A 17,287-nucleotide genomic window follows, 5' to 3' on the forward strand; every position below is an offset into this window, starting at 1 on the left:
TTTTGAAGTTTCCTTTCACATTTATTTTACAGTTGTAATTCAGACCAACTATCCATGTTACATCTCTCTGACACAATATATTCATGCTACAACAATTTCAGCTGATTTGATCCAGAATGCGCAAAATAATTCTGTACAATGGTCATTTTCGCTTACACATATTGAACTACGTAATTTAATAATAACAGGAAAATAATAAATAAAATCTCGTTTCTCATCGCCACTATTTCCTTCATTTATAACATGATTCTGTTTAGGTGTTGCACTCAGACACAAGCCTCCATTCGGATCAATATCTGATCAATGTTTTTTTCATTTATGATCATGAACAAATACAACAAATAATTGGACAGGAAAACTGGGATAATTGAAACCAAAGATAGATCATCTGTGTTACAGTGGAGCTTGTGTTGAGAAATAATATTTTGCAAATAAAAAGCGTTACACATTGTGAACAGTTTTAGAAATGTTTAGAAACATGATCACTAATATAATCTGCCAGTGCCTAATGCTTCAGACATAAATTAATTACAAAATGAAGTCGCTTTGGATAAAAGCGTCTGCTAAATGAATAAATGTAAATGTACAAAAAACAAACTATGAGATACATCTAGACACCTACGAAATATCCACAATGTGAACCTAAACAAATAAAACACACATTTGGGGTAAATTACACAAGTTTTCTGCACATCCTCTTTCAAGTGCATGTAAATGAATGTTTAAAATACACGTGCCCAACAGTGACAGCTATACAGCTTAAAGAAAGGACAACTGAACACAGTACATAGATGGTGGTACAGTGATTAACTCAGAGCTCAGTTTTAAACAGCACACACACAAACACACACACATATAGTGTCTAAAACAGAAATGAGGTTTTCCTACTTTGAAGTCTGTATGCTATGGAAGCTTGTTTCAGCCACTGAATAAAAAAGGTAATTGCCACTTCTTATCTAATAAATCTGACTTTTCCTGTCACAATTGCGAGATGTCGTCTTGTTTTCTTGGCGGAAAACAAGCTTTCATGGCATGTTCACTCCTATCAAAATTAAAATGCATGCATTCAGTGAGACTGCAAGTGTCAGGGTTCCCAAAACTTTCAACCAATTATTTTTCCATGACCTTTTCATTCACCCATGATTACTAGATAAGGCTTTTTAAATTCCTTTTTAGGAGTGTAGCTCATGAAGTTTACTTATTTGCTACATTCCAAGTCACAAATTGAAACTTCCCAGGTTTAAATCCAGGTTTTCCATGGGTGTGGGAACCCTGAATCGTGTCTGAATGATATGATCAAAACCAGCGAGCATGAACTATTATAGCCTGAAGGATACAGATCACAGAGTTAGTCATATTTTTTGGCATAATAACAGTAATAATACTGTTAATGTGTATTAACCAGAGTTCAATATTATGTAGACCTGATTACATTAAACCAGGCACTAGGGATAAAGATCAAATTATGGGTACAATTACAGCCAAAACAAAATACAAAATGGCTACGTCCATGTCTAGAACTACAGTTGTTAAAATACAATTTCACAAATGTATCTGACTAAAATGTTTCATTAATAAAACAACTTTGGGTCAGTGTGAAACTAAAGAATCAGTTAGTCAGTTAACTCAATGTTTCTAAATAATATGGGAAATATAAGTTAACGTAATTTATGCAGATGAATGCCTTTACCCAGAATCCTCATGTGCTTGAATTAAATCTAACTGTCTGTCCTTTGAAACCACAAACCTGAAGAATACAAAACACTAATGCTAGCGCAATCCTTTAACTTAGCAAAGCCTTAAATTGACTGCCATTAATATATATATTTTTCATACTACGGAAGTCAATGGGGACCAGAAACTGGTTTAGAACAACTTGAGGGTGAGTAAATGATGACGGAAATTTCATTTTTGGGTGAACTATCCCTTTAAGAATACAGTTGGAAATACAAAACACATGTACAAGAATAAATAACCTGGCAAAGTCTCAGTATGTATCGGACAATCCCAATCTCCTGTTCCAGTGACTACATACACACACCACAGTAAGACATGTTGATGATATTAAGCAATAGCCAAGCACTGCATGATTATATTTGACAGTATCTCCACCGGATGTCATTAACACATAACCGTCTCACAAGTAACCGTCTCACATAAACATTCACAGCATGACACAGCAATGTTTCCTCAATCGTGTCCTCAGTGACTACACTACACTGCTTTCCTGTTTAAAAAAATATAAATGTATGTGTACTACTGAAAACCCTTTCATGTTGATGTAACAAAACACTTGAAATTCAATCAGAAGGATTATATATTGTTACTTTTGCTTAAAAATAGCCCAGGTATCTTTGTTACTAGTCCATAACATGAGCAGAACATTTTTGTCAAAGACATAAACACTGTTCAGAATGTGGAAATATGAAAACAACCCAGGACAATGTTTATGATGTGATTGTGAGGTTTGTGCTAATCATATGCATGGAAAGGGCAATAACTTTTGAAAAGTTTGGGATCGGTAAGATTGTTTTAATGTTTTAAAAATATGTCTTTTCTGCTCACCAAGGCTTTGATTAAAAACTCAGAAAAAAGTGAAATATTATTACAAATGTAAAACAACCATTTTCTGTTTTAATATATTTAATAATGTTTTTTATTCCAGTGATGTAAAAAGCTGAATTTTCATTATCATTACTCCAGTCTTCAATGTCACATGATCCTTCAGAAAACAGTTGTGCTGCTTAATATTTTAAGTTTTTTTTCTTTCAGGATTCTTTGATTAATAGAAAGTTCAAAGACCTGAATTTAAATATAATTTATTTGAGATACAGAAATCTTTGTAACATTATAAATGTCACTTTTGCTCAATTTAATCTATCGTTGCTGAATAAAAGTATTAATTCCTTAAAAAAAAATCTTACTGAACCCAAGCTTTTGAATGGTAGTATTTGACTGATTTGACAACTTCAACCGTTATCAAGTTGTTTCCAGTCAGTTAGTGTAACACCAGCATCATTGGCCATTATCATAGCTGAATGCATTAGAACATACAAAAATATTTGTGTATGTCCTGTTGTTACGAATTAATTCTCAAATAAGACTGATCAAAATTATCTTCACTGATCATGTAGACAAATGCAGTGTGAAAAATGAAGCATGGATCAAAGCAGGAAGACTGTATGGACACTGTAAGAAAGTCCTTGTGTGTGTGTGTGTTGAATATAAGTAGGTTTGGGGATGATAAAGGTAAAAGGCAGATAAAAATAACAACTCGCTTCTTGCCCTGTACAGTGGAGCATTTCAGGTTTTTCAACAGAAGATCTGGAACTAACTAACCCCCTCATCCTCTTCCTCTGGATCACTCATTCCCCACCAAGACCTCTTCCGGAGATGGTGGTCCCGTGTGTGAGAGAGCGAGGGAGGTTTTAATAGCTGGCGTCTGTCCGGTAGCTGGTGTGGTAAGAGTCTGCGGTCAGCTGAGTGGTCTCTGTGGCGGAGGATGGCTGCATCACGATGGGGCTGCTGCCATCTGTGGAAAACAGACACCTACTTTATAATATGTACAGCTAACAGCCCAAACTGAACCTGTTAATAAGCATTTCAGGCAGGATTTTAAGTGCCAGGTAGCCACATCAAATGCTGAACGGACCTTTGAAGGCATTTAACTGCAATTGTAAGCGAAACAGGCAATAATGTTGGGCGGGAATTGATTTTATTCATTGGGATTTGATTGAAACCAATGATACTATTGACCTACCTGCGCGGCCTTGGTTATGCCAGCAGAAAAGAAAAGTTTCATTTCAGAAGCAGATAAAATTATGACATTGTGCCGAAAGAGAATGAAACCAAATGTTATTCCTTTACAACAACATGGAATGAATTAACCAATAGTGCCAGGGACATTTATTAAAACCCCAATGAAATTGTTTGATGAATGTAGTTTTATTTCGAGATGCATTTCCTTTTGAAACAGGAAGTAGGGGAGGGGGCATAATGAAGGTGTAAAAAAATAAAATAATTAATAGTATTTAGTTTTTAGACCACTAAACTTGAGAAGAACCAATATTAAAATTCTGTCTGATACCAATAAACTGATAAATAGTAATGCTATAGCCAGTAACCAATAAATGGGTGATATTAAAATTATTTGCAATTTGGTCAAAAATAAAATAAATAAAAATTAAAACACACAAAAAAATAAATCAACCAGTTTCAAATGCTATGAATTTAGGTATGACAACATTATAATAATATTGATTTCGATATTTGCTAAAGATCAGATTCAACAGTGTTATTCAATTATTAGTGTCGATAAATTAACTGCATTGTTGCTATATGTAATGTTTTAATTATTAACATTATTTTAAATCATCTTCAATATAATTTTACATATACTGACATTTTAATAAAATAGAATTTCTTGAATATCCTGCAGAAATGCTTTCCTTGTTTTTTAATTTTTTTGTATGGCTAAACATCGAAATAAACAGTAATAAAAAAACATAAAAAAAAACATTAAGGGCTTCTAACCAAAATGCAGATTTACTAACAGCTTGAGCCAGCGGAAACCCACTTTTGGCGTTAAAAAGCTACTGTCAGGATTTACTAAAGACAGGCAGTGAAAAATGAATGCTGAAAAGGCATGGACAGTTATTGCACATGCATTTATAGGAGTTTTTTTTCAGACACAGAATTTACTGGATTTACTAAAGATACTGTTAAAATAGTCCAAGTGACTACAGTGGCTCAATCTAATTCATTTTCTCAACTATTCATTTCCTTCTCTGTGGGCCTCTAGTCAGTTAATGTAGTGTGATTGCCCACTATTGGCCGACGCTGGTCATGTGTGTGATGTGTGACGTACAACAACAGAGGCTTACGCTTTTACACTAGTGAACTGACACGAGGCCCACAGAGAAGGAAATGAATAGTTGAAATAAAGTCGTTATTTTTTTTTTGCGCACAAAAAGTATTCTCGTCGTTTGATAAACTTAAGATTGAGCCACTGTAGTCACTTGGACTATTTTAACGAGGTAATCGAGGAAAATAACTTTTCGCAGCCGGCAAGTGTCAATCCCTTAAGAAGCCTATGGACTGGTATGGAGGAGTGATCCAGCTCTCAGATTTCATCAAAAATATCTTAATTCGTGTTCCGAAGATGAACGAAGGTCTTACGGGGTTGGAACGGAACAACATGAGGGTGAGTAAATACTGACAGAATTTTCATTTTTGGGTGAACTATCCCTTTAAATGAATCGTGCAAGGTGATCTACTAGGTTTGCGCTAGTCAATTTACTGTTTTTTGAGCTATTATTTACTGGCAAAAAAACTGCCGTACTTGGTACACAGCGTTGGTCATTATGGAAATGATCCAGCTGCGTCGGTGTTCTTTAATTTGTGCATCATCAGTAGATCACAAGCAGAATTTTCCACTCCCATCACCTCTTTTTTGGAATTGCGCTCTCACGCTAATTTCCCTGTTTAATAAGTCTGGTCCTAAGTCACCAAACCACAATATGCTACTTGCTATTGGTTGTCAGTGTCAGCTGGTATTGGTGGGTGGAGAGTCTCATTCTAGAGAACTTTTATTAGACTTTTAGAAATACACTAGCTTATGTATGATCCAAAAAATACACACATGGACTAACAGCCACAAAACTTATATTTCGATTTCATGTTGTCTTGAAACCACGTTAATTTGACTATTGTGAATGAACAAGTGAGTCAGTGTGTCTCACCTCTCTCATCAGACTGCATCTGAGCTTCCAAGTCTTCAGGAGACACATAGAAATCCGGCTCATCTGACTGCGGAGGATGAGGTTTACACTTCCCACAGCAGCAGTTACAGCAGCAGCACAGACAGCAGCAGAAGTAGCAGCCCGTGGCCACACCGCAGAATACAAACAATGCCTGTCAAGAGGGGAAAAAACTATTCAACAGAAATAACAGGACGCACATACATTTAGTATTTACACCATGGTTCAAATGTTTAGGGTCAGAGGTCTCTTATGCTCAGCAAGACTGCATTTATATGCTCAAAAATAGTCAAACAGTAATATTGTGAAATATTATTACATTTTATATTTTAAAATGTCATTTATTCCAGTGATGTCTAAAGCTGAATTTTCATCATCATTACTCCAGTCTTCAGAGTCACATGATCTTTCAGAAATCATTTTAATATGCTGATTTGCTGCTCAAAAAAACATGTCTTATTATTATAAATGTTAATATAATTTTTCAGGATTCTTTGATCACTGAAGTTCAATAGAACAGCATTCAAATAGAAATCTTGTGTAACATTATAAATGTATTTTCTGTCACTTTTGATCAATTTAATGCACGCTTGCTGACTAAAAAAATATCTCTTTAAAAAAACAAACCCTTACTGACCAAAACCTTTGAAAGGTAGTGTATCATGTTACTTAGTATATATCTTGTATGTGTGCTTGTGTGTATGACTAACCTTGGCCCACCAGCTGGACAATACAAAGTATGTGTTAACATTCTCCTCTCCAAACTGTTCTGCCACGTAAAGGCCCAGAGAACCGTATTTGTCATAGATGTTGCGTTTGGTGGGGTCTGATAAAATGGCATGAGCGTTGTTGATTTCTTTGAATTTCTCAACCGCTTCTGGATTGTCGGGGTTCTTGTCTGGGTGGAATTTCAGAGCTAGTTTCCTGCACACCAAATGAGAAGAAATGAGAATGAAACTTTTATTAATGCAACTATGATCTTTCCTGGCATCACTGCCAATCGGCTTTTAGGTGTGTTCATGTAAAACTATGGCTATGCACATAATGGTATACTATCTGGCAACTATTATTTAAAAATAGTATGTGAAATACTAAGCATTATTTGACAATAAATGTTGGTAAATGTAGTCATCTGGGTACTCATGCACAAGGAAAATGCACATACTGTGCATTATGTAGAATGTTATCCTGAACACACAGAAGAAATGAGGAAAATGTTCTGTCACCCTCTAGTGGATTTAATTGGATTTAACTCAAATGTGCTTAACACAAGGAAATTTGTGTTTACCTACACAATCCCTCTTGAGTAAAGTCAAATAAAATCAAATAGATTCAGAGCAATTTCTCCACTATTTTTATTGGTAATGTTGTAACAATCTTTTTATGTCCATCCAGAGTGTCTCACCTGTAGGACTTCTTTATGTCGTCTTGTGCGGTATTCTTATCAACTCCCAGGACCAGGTATAGGGATTCTCCCGACGTGGAGAGTGAACGCTGTCTCTGCTGCTCCGCCATTACTCGCACACACACTCACACACTCTCCCCTCACACAACCACCTCCTCTGTCTGAAAGAAAAAGAAGAGAGACGTGCGTGTGATATGTGCTGTATGCGCCTATATGTCTGTTATTTCCACTGCTTTCTGGTTTCTTCCTTTTTACAAACAGCAGCATAAAATGTACATACAAAAAAAAAAGGCAAGTGTGTACATGCTGCCCAGGAATGTAGCAATACAACTTTTCAGTTTTCAAATTAATTTATCATATACACTATTTTCTCACCCCATTACCCTTTAGCTCAGCAAAATACTGAGAACCACCATTATTATGTCAGTCAGAGTCATAGGTCCAAAATGTCTCTGTTCTGAGAGAACCAAGTCACTGCATCAACATTGTGTGAACTCACTGCACTACAAAAAGTCATGTGACTGCAGCACACAGGAGGAGTTTGAGAGGAAGGGAGAGATGCTAGTTCCCTTTAGGTGTAGCTTTCTTTGCTATGGCTAACCCTTGTATTCGCATACAAGCTAATCATAGTATGTTAAAATAGTATGCCAAAGGTGCCGGGTGCTCTTCCAGTGCACAAACCGTAGGAAAGGACTTGATTCTATGCTTTGTTGTTTATTGGGTGTTGCACTCAAAAATGGAGGCAGATAAACATGAGCTTGCACGGTGGAGTTTTAGTGACTAAATTATTAGAGAAGTCATGTGTATGTCACCAGAGAAGTCTGACTTTTTCACCGGGAGGTCCAGGTATGACATTGACGTTACAAGGTCAAAAACAAAAAAAACTAAAAGAAAACAAAAAAAATTCATGGATGATTTGTACACAATAAGATCTATATATGCATGTGTAAACCTGAATGTACTGTATAATAAAGAGGAAGGGGGAGATGCTAACGTATCAAACAAGCTATCAAATTTATAACAGAGTTGCATGTTCTATTACTGAAATGTTTTACTCAAAAGTATATACTTTCCCCATCAACAGTGTCATTCGATATGCCTATAGAATAATTATTAATTATTAATAAATCATTTTTATTGTCATTATTATTAAATAAAACTAATAAATATTTTTAAAGCACTACTGTACTGTAAGATAAAAAAAGTAATTTAGTAATGGGGAAAAGGTTATTTTATAGTATAAAAGAAAAAACAATTTACAATTTAATTTGCAGTCAAATAAATGTATGCGCTGCAGGTTTCCGAGTGAAGCATGGTTATATGTTAATTTACACACTTGTAATTCATTATCTTTGGTTTCAGAGTCTCCGATTGGAAGTACTGTAAACGAGCAGCTAAAAAAAAAAAAAAACATAAACAATATCATGAAAGGCAAGTTTGTAAATAAACAGTGCCGTGCTTCACTTGGAAACCCACAGTGTATATATTTATTTAAATCCCAGCCTTTGAGTTTTGATAATCCCACAAAGCCATAACACATTAGTGATTTTATTTTGATATATCATGCAATCTAATAGATGTAAAAAAAAGGAAAGGAAAAAGAATATGCCAAGAGTTTTTTAAAATTGCAAGCTTCAACCTGATTTGTCAACTTTTTTTCTGGATAAAGAAAATATGAGAATTTGCTCTTTTTTTTTGTCAGAGTCCATTATTATCAGGACAATCAAGCATATTTTAGCCCTCATTAAGCTCACTTTATACAGACGGACAAAAGTCTGGGTCAGCCAGAGAATTTGCTATATGTTGTCGGGTGGGTGTACGTGAACACATGGAAGGAGATAGGGAGGCAATGTCTTCCACACAGGGAGAATCATAAGTTACGTCCTCCTGTATGCAGGAAAGTCAATTAACCAATTTACCCAGACTAATTCAGGTTTAGACACTTCCACACAAAATGGCTGCAAGGAGAAGAGGCATTTCACTGTCACAAGGGGTCAATAAATTAATCAATTGTTAGCAAAAAAAAAAGACTTAAATGACTAAAATTTTCTCTTTTTCATCCAAAGAGCTTTCTTAGCGAGACAGTTTCATCTCCATTCCAGGTTAATCGTGCAGCTTGTCAGAGAGTATTAGCAGATTAGCATTAGCGGAGCGTCTGAATAAATGAAGGGTTATTTCTGTCCCTTCTCAAACCCTGTGTGCTTCTTCCCATAATTCCTCTAGGTGTGATACTCTAAGAGAGTGTGTTTGGGTGAGATTTTGTTGGGCTTCACAGCTAGCCTGCTAGACGTTATCTCAGAGTACCCTTTGACCATTGAGGGACCTGTACAAATGCTAGTGGTGCTTATTTACTATTGCTCATGCTTAGGATTTTCTAAATTCTTATTAAAGGGGTGGTTGATTATGATTTCCCTTTTCTAACTTTAGTTTGTGTGTAATGTTGCTGTTTGAGCATAAACAACATCTGCAAAGTTACAACGCTCAAAGTTCAAAGCAAAGGGGGATATTTACTTTTACAGAAATGGCTTTTTAAGGAGTACAAGAAACAACTGATAGGAACTACACAAGCTTCCTCCCGGGTTAGTGACATCACAAACCCTAAAATTTTGATTTGACCGTACAAACTCCGCCCCCGGGAACATGCAACAAAGGGAGTGAGGCCATGATGAGAAGAGGACGAGTTGTTGTTGTAGAGCACATTTGTGAGTCTGCTCAAGCTGTCGCATCCATGTTTTCACATTTATTGCAATACAGTACGTAACTCAAATGCTCGTTAGGTGTCTTACATCAGTTCTTGTACTCTCCATCATTATCAGACTCTGGTTTGAACGCATAATGCAGAACAGTTTCTGACATTTTAGTGTGTGTCTGTCTGCAAGCTGCTAAGGACACGAGCTCTTGAAGCTCCGCCCTCTGTGAGGGTGTGCTGAAGTGTTGAGTCCCACTGAAGTGATGGGTCCCAGCTTAGGACCCAAGCAATCTGATTGGTTCAAAGCACGTTTTATGGGTAATCGCTTTAGTGCCTGGTTACAAATCAGATATCACTTTATTATACAAGTCGTTTGAGCAGCAGCTCATTTGCTTTTAAACGGAAACACACAAAGCGATGCGTTTTTGCTCACCCTCAAAAGGGACAATTTTAACATGCTATAAAAAATGATCGGTGGAGAATTTTGAACTAAAACTTCACATACATCCTCTGGGTAAATCTTGTAAAAAGGGTTTTATTTCATTATACAACCCCCTTAAAATTTTACTTCAGCACATAACTTCAAAACCTTGCAATTATAAATTACGAATTTTGCTTGGCATTAATACCTTGACAATAAAACTGCCAAAAAAACAAAAACAAAATAACTGAAATAAATATAAAAAGACGCCCTGAAGGAGGGACCAGAGTCATATCCAAGGAGGACCACAATATCATAAGTTGTTCAAAATTGTGTGCTGTCAGAGTATGTAAGGCATTTAATGAACTTATCAACTGTTCTGTACAAGTATGCATGCACGTGCCATTCAAAAGTTTGGAGTAATTTTTAATGCTATTGAAAGAAGTCTTAAGAAATGTTGCATTTATTTGATCAAAAACACAGTAAAAACTGTAATATTGTGAAATATTATAACAAATTAAATAGCTGTTTTTTGTAATTCAATATAAAAAATAAATATTCCTGTGATGTGAAAGCTGAATTTTCAGCATCATTACTCTAGTCTTTAGTGTCACATGATCATTCAGAAATCATACTAATGTGACAAACATTTCTGATTATTATAAATGTTGAAAACAGCTGTGCTGCTTCCTATATTTGTGATACTTTTTTCAGGATTCTTCAATGAAAAGACTCAAAAGTTCAAAAGGACAGCATTTAATAAAAATAGACATGTTTTGTAACATTATAAATGTATATATACTGTAACCTTTGATCAATTTAATTAATTATAGTTCTTTAGAACAATCTTACTGATCCCACAGTTTTGAAGGAAAGTGTTTGTAGGATTAATGCAACCCTGGTAACATCTATTCTGCATACTTTATGCATGTTTGGACTTTAGAAGCCTCTTTTAACTTCCACCAATAAGCAGTGACATCTCAACCCCCCAGCACACTGTAGCAACCTTAACGCAAAAAACAAGCATTAGCAAGCACATCAACCTCACACAACACCTTAGCACCATGCACCACCAACATTTACTGAGAAAAAAAAATTACACGTATACAATTTGTATCTAATATGTTGTCAGTAATAAGCATATATGTGTGTGTGTGTGTGTGTGTGTGTGTGTGTGGCGGGCTGCTATCAGATAGACTTCCTGCTTCAGTGGCTCATTAAATGTGATTACTAATAGGGTTTTCATCAGGAGCAGGGCTCTGCAATGCAGCCTCACCAAACACTACATCCATCTCTCTTCCTCTCTCACATACTCCCTTCCCCCTCTGTGTCTCTGCACCACCATATGGTCCAGCTAAATCTTTAGTGGCCACCTCAGCCTTTGGACTAGTACTAGAGACGGCTGCCAAAATCTCTTCTACACAGCTTAATGAATATCACTTAGTCCATGTCTCCCATAAATGTTTGTCCATCAATTCTCTGTCTGGTCCCTCTGTTTGTGTTCTAACATCCCTCCCACGCCGCTCTATGTGCATCTGAGCAGGTGAAGTGGTGCGGCTTGTATTATGTGTGCTGGTTTTAAAAGGTCTGTTTGTAGAGGGATGGAAGAGCAGGACATGTTTGATGAGAGTCTGTACATAATGAACAAATACACAAGAGGCTGTGACACACACACACACACACACACACACACACACACACACACACACACACACACACACACACACACACACACACACACACACACACACACACACAATAACTAAGACCAGGGTTATTCTCATAAACCAAAACTAAAACCACAAAAAAAACATTCTCATTAATTGAAAGAAAATGTACATTTTTAAGGTATTTGCCAAGGCAACATTTCTCATTTTTATGTAGTTTAAGCACTATACAAACTAAACCTTGATTAAAAAAAAAATATATATAGACATAAAAAAGTACAATAAACTTGGATGTTTAAGTCTTTTCAACTTAAATTAATGACTTAAAAACTGAGTTGAATCTTGCTTAACTTATAAAAAAGTAGAAAATTGTGATGAGTTAAAGCAATGTAAAAACATGTTGTCATAACTTATTGATCATATTTTTTTTTACATCAGTGTAGAACAAAATTGCTAAAGTGTAAATTACAATTAATTTAAAAGGTAAAACAGAAAATATACAAACAAAATCAAATTCAAAATATTTACAAAAACTATAGCCGTTGTGTATCAATGATAACACTCCCTAAAACAACATGTATTGATTTTTGTTAGGCATAAATAAATGGATCGGAATCATTTATCAGAACCACAATGTCAGGTGTGGGGGTGGTGAAAGGAGCGAGGACTCAGGTGCAGAGTTGATGGGCTTCTTTTAATAATAAAAATAAAACAAAATACAACAAAAACTACCCCGAGTGGGAAAACTAGACTGATGGACTAGACTGGACTAGACTAGACTAGACTGAAGCACACAGCAGGGAAACACACAGTGTACATACGACAGCAAACCAGCACAGGACTGCAAACACAAGGAGAATAAATAGGGAACAAAAGAGGGTAACGAGGGAGGACAGGTGGGGCAAATGAATCAATAATCAGGTAACAAGATGGGATGGGGCTAGACAATCAACAGGAGCAGAACCCTGACACATAAGGAGCAAACAGGTGGCGTTGAAAGGTTGGGTGGATTTGATGAGGACGGGGCACAGAAGCTCTCAGAGAAGAAGACCAGACACCAAACAGATGAGGAGTGGATGAACAAACAGCTGAGAGCACTACAGAAGTAAGGTTTTTGCGAAAAGTCACGGGGTATTGTGTCAATGATGGAAACTGCCAACCATTTTTCTAATATAGATATGAAGAAATCAAGAGAAACAACTTCTTACAAGAAACCTATGATGACTCTCATGGAAATTAATATTCTATTATAGCCCAGGATCACGCAAGTCTATTGATGTAAACGCACTAATTAGTGTTTATAATTTCAGCCACTTTACGTCGCACAACTGGTGTCATTGTTATCTTCTGTCATTGTTCTGCATCCCTAATGCCAGTCTACTTTACTCTATCCAAATACATGAGGACTACAAAATACATTACAACTATTTGTTACTTCATTAAATCATCACTTATGTGGCCAATTATTGCAAAATGAGAAAAAAAAAATATCTACAAATGTAGTACGATAATTAACAACATCCTACTGACTGGAAAACAAGATATCAGTATGTCAGATTTTAGTATCAGAGCCTGGGAAGACAGAGAGAGGTATGCTGGGTAACATCAGACGCAAGTTCTTGTACACACATCACTAACCCTGAGAAATGTCTGCAGTCGCCGCCGAAACAATGGTGCGGTTGTTAAGATCGGCAGACTAATTCTGTTATTAACGGTTGCCAGTCAAGTTACTTTAGTTCTTACAAAAATCAACAGCGTCGCATTACTCACAATAACTTTTGTGTCTGACTTAGGACTATTATTATTGCGTGGTTCCTGTTCTCATGGTTCATGTGTTTAATTTCCTATGTTTGCCTTGTTTCTTTATTCTGCCTTCACATGCACATTCAAAAAACACATTATTTTTCACATATTTTACATTATTACAGCACCTCCCTGCCCGCTCTGGCTAGAACACGCCTACTAGGTCCTGTTTCGATGAAGCCCCTCCTTCCGAAATACAAAATGTGCTGTGACTGGTTATCTGGTCCAGGGTGTTGTGACCGGCACAGCGTAGTGTGTGTTCGGGAAATGTCCCGCCCCTCCATAACTGCAAGCTCTGAATGTTGAGGTTAAAATGTTCAGGACTAGTGTTAAAAACTCTAAGTTTGTCTGCCTTAAGAAAGGCCAAATAAAGGGGTTTTGGAAATGCTAAAGTTGAAAAAGCAGAATAGGACCCCTTCATTTGAAGCGTACTATATGTTTTATATACGCAGCAAAAATAGCCTGTATTTGACAGAAATTTCAGATTTGTCAGTTAGATGACCATCTTTATATTATATTTAGCGTTCCCTTCATTGACCACCATATAAACGGGCAGTGTGAGAATCTGCTTGCCAAACAATACAGAATTTTAAGAGTCATTTTGCAACCCGCAAGGACAAATTATAGAAAGATATGTTTTCTTGACATTATTTATTTATTATGACATCATATTAAAGCGTTGCTGCTGAACAGTGGTGTACACAGGAAACATTGCTTTTATACTGGGATAATTCTGGGGTAGCAAAGCTTTTTCTTAGGGTGGCAACCGGTAGATCCGGCCCTGTATTAGAGGTCTGCTACCCGACCCGAGCCCGACGGGCCCCGAAAAATGTGCGGGTTTCGGGTCGGGTTCGGGTTAATGTTTAATGAACAGCCTCGGGTTCGGGTCGGGTTCGGGTTTAACTAAGAAAAACTAAATATGCTATATATAGTTTGCGTGCCGTGTGCTTTGCCTGCTTGCTGTGTTGTGGTGACCGGCACGCGAGAGAGAGAAAGTACATACGTGCGCAGCCGCAGATGTGCAATATGTGATTACACACAGTCAGACACACAGGCTCTCTCTCAAATATAATGATAATATATATATATATATATATATATATATATATATATAATTTTATATAAATATATTTTTTTAATTATTTGTTTTATTTATATCACAAGCTGTTTTGCACCAGCTTCTGTAAAATCTAATGTAACAGAAAAATGTGTGGAGTTTTGCTGTCGGGATATTAGATCGTTTCATACGGTTGCTGGACGAGGTTTTATTAACCTAGCGCAAGACCTGATAAATGTGGGGGCTACATATGGCCGTGTCTCAGTGGACAGTGTGTTACCTGATCCCACAACCATCTCTCGGAGATGCAAGGAAACCACGGCCTCCAAAAGACAGGCGCTGGTCAAAGAAATATCGGAGATCATGTCTGATATTAGTGTTGGGATGACCACTGACATGTGGACTGACGACTATCGCAAGATCAGTTTCTTAACTATCACTTGCCACTACATCACACCTGATTTTTTGCTTCGAAGCAGAGTCCTTACAACAGCGATGTTCCCTCCTGAAGAAGCGAAAACTGGTGACAACATACGGAGAGAATTACAGAGACTGCTCGTATCTCTACTAGGATTTGATGCTTGTGTTATGAACAAAGTCGTCTGGGTCACTGACCAGGGATCAAACATGATTGCTGCACTCGCGCCGTATCATCGACTGGATTGTCAGGACCATGTTTATAACACAGTTCTCAAACACGCGCTTGATTCTGCCGAACTACGAGACAGCGCACCAGAGGTAACACAGACTTTACTGGCAGCAAAGGCGCTTGTGCGATATGTCAAGCAAACGGGTATAATAAGTCAGTTATCAACAACTGTCAGGCAAATGTCAGAAACCAGGTTTAGCACGGTGTTCCTTACCTTGGATTCAATTAAGCAGGTGTACGCTGAGCTTCGAGAAAAACTTGAAAGCCGAGGGGAAAGCCGAAAAATCGACGAAATATCTCCAGATGTCTTGGAGTTCCTGCTGGAATTTCTTCGCCCATTTTACGAGGCTCAGAGGGAACTAGAGGGTGACCAGTACCCCACACTTAACCTGGTTGTTTTGTGGCACGAGAGGCTTAAGCGCCACTGCAGACCTGTGGCATCAGACAGTCCTCATCAGGCCATCATTCGTGAGCGGCATCTTGAATGGCTGAACCGTAAAATCAAAATACAGACACTACATAAGCTTGCCATATTCCTTTGGCCAAAGTTCTGTCAGCTCCGCATGCTGTCTCTCCCTGACAGAGAGGATATCCAGCAAGAAGCCAGGCTTCGGATAGCCAGCTTTACCACAGGCAACGAGCCAGCTGAACGCGTGGCTGAACCGGTCACTAAAAGAAGCAAGATAGTGGCAGAGTTTGAGGAGTGGGTGAACGTGCCCCTCGGTGAAACCGCAGATGAAGTTACGCAATACTCCAGCCGCAACCACGACATGTAAGAAGAGCGGGATCTCTTGGGTTGGTGGAAAAACAACAGCGGTGTTTTCCCCTTACTGTCAAAACTGGCCCGTAGTATCCTCAGCATCCCTGCAAGTAGCAGCAGCAGCGAGAGGAACTTCAGTGCAGCTGGACTAACTTTCAATCAGAGGAGGACGGCGCTGAAACCATCAACTGTCGATGCCGTTCTCTTCCTTCATAACTCATACTGAGAAGGATGTTTGTGTAAATAGTTTTGCAACAGTGCGTGAACTTTTTAAAGTTTAAAGTTTGAGTTCCAGAGAAAGTTGTGACTGTTACACCTGTTCGACCACAGCAAAGTTACGTAATTGGTAAGTTTTTTTCTCTTACTGCTGTGCTGCCTGCTGATAGGGCCGCTGCGCCTACATGTATTTGTTTAATGTGTCAAGCAATCATTAAATACAACATAGCATATTGCAAAAATGGTATTTGCTGTGAGAAACAGAATGGACCTCGGGTTCGGGTCGGGTTCGGGCTTAATATGTAAATGTAATTGTCGGGTCGGGTTGGGTTAAATGATCGCGGGTACGGGCCGGGTTCGGGCTTCAGTTTAAAGCCCGTGCAGACCTCTACCCTGTATACCACGAACTTCACATACTTCAGAAAACACTGAATTTAGTTGATCTGCATAAGCGCTCATTGTCACAGTTGTAAATGAGTGGGTTTGGCATAGGGGTCGACCGATTATCAGCGCCGATATTGAGCATTTTTATGGTTATCGGTATCGGCCATTTTCAAACCGATTTGCCGATAAAATAATTTAATTTTGAAATGCGCAATATTTGGCTCTGACGCAGCCACCTCTGTCGGAACTCACCACTCTGTAGACTAGACCAATGCAATATCCCGCACATCTGATTTGTTGGGACTCACGAGTCCGGCCAATCAACGCGGAAAGCTGAAGGCACTGAAAGTTTAGCACTCACACCGACAGCACTCGCTGACTGGAGCTGCTGCACTGATCACGCATCAGTTGTCTTGTCTCTCAAAGTTAAGGCAGCAGCAGACTTTGCTGAAGTAGCAATAAATTACCACACTGAAG

The 17,287-nt window shown here is 37.8% G+C and overlaps 1 protein-coding gene across 3 annotated transcripts in view; it reads right to left on the reverse strand.

Annotated features, from left to right (window-relative positions):
* Positions 1–17,287, reverse strand: part of dnajc5ab (DnaJ (Hsp40) homolog, subfamily C, member 5ab) — a 22,135-nt gene continuing 4,848 nt past the window's right edge. For 2 of the 3 annotated variants that reach the window (XM_077214319.1, XM_077214321.1), the window contains exons 2-5: positions 7,165–7,325; positions 6,470–6,683; positions 5,742–5,913; positions 1–3,532 (exon numbers count right to left, since the gene is read on the reverse strand). In XM_077214319.1, coding sequence (XP_077070434.1) covers positions 3,429–3,532; positions 5,742–5,913; positions 6,470–6,683; positions 7,165–7,274 — 600 coding nt within the window. In that variant the 5' untranslated portion in view covers positions 7,275–7,325 and the 3' untranslated portion in view covers positions 1–3,428. Of the gene's footprint in view, positions 3,533–5,741; positions 5,914–6,469; positions 6,684–7,164; positions 7,326–7,539; positions 7,688–17,287 lie in introns of those variants that run through there. The other variant, XM_077214320.1, reaches the window with a different exon arrangement.

Source organism: Siphateles boraxobius, unplaced genomic scaffold, assembly GCF_051911475.1.
Source record: "Siphateles boraxobius isolate OS27281-9 unplaced genomic scaffold, OSU_SipBor_1 68, whole genome shotgun sequence".
NCBI lineage: Eukaryota > Metazoa > Chordata > Actinopteri > Cypriniformes > Leuciscidae > Siphateles > Siphateles boraxobius.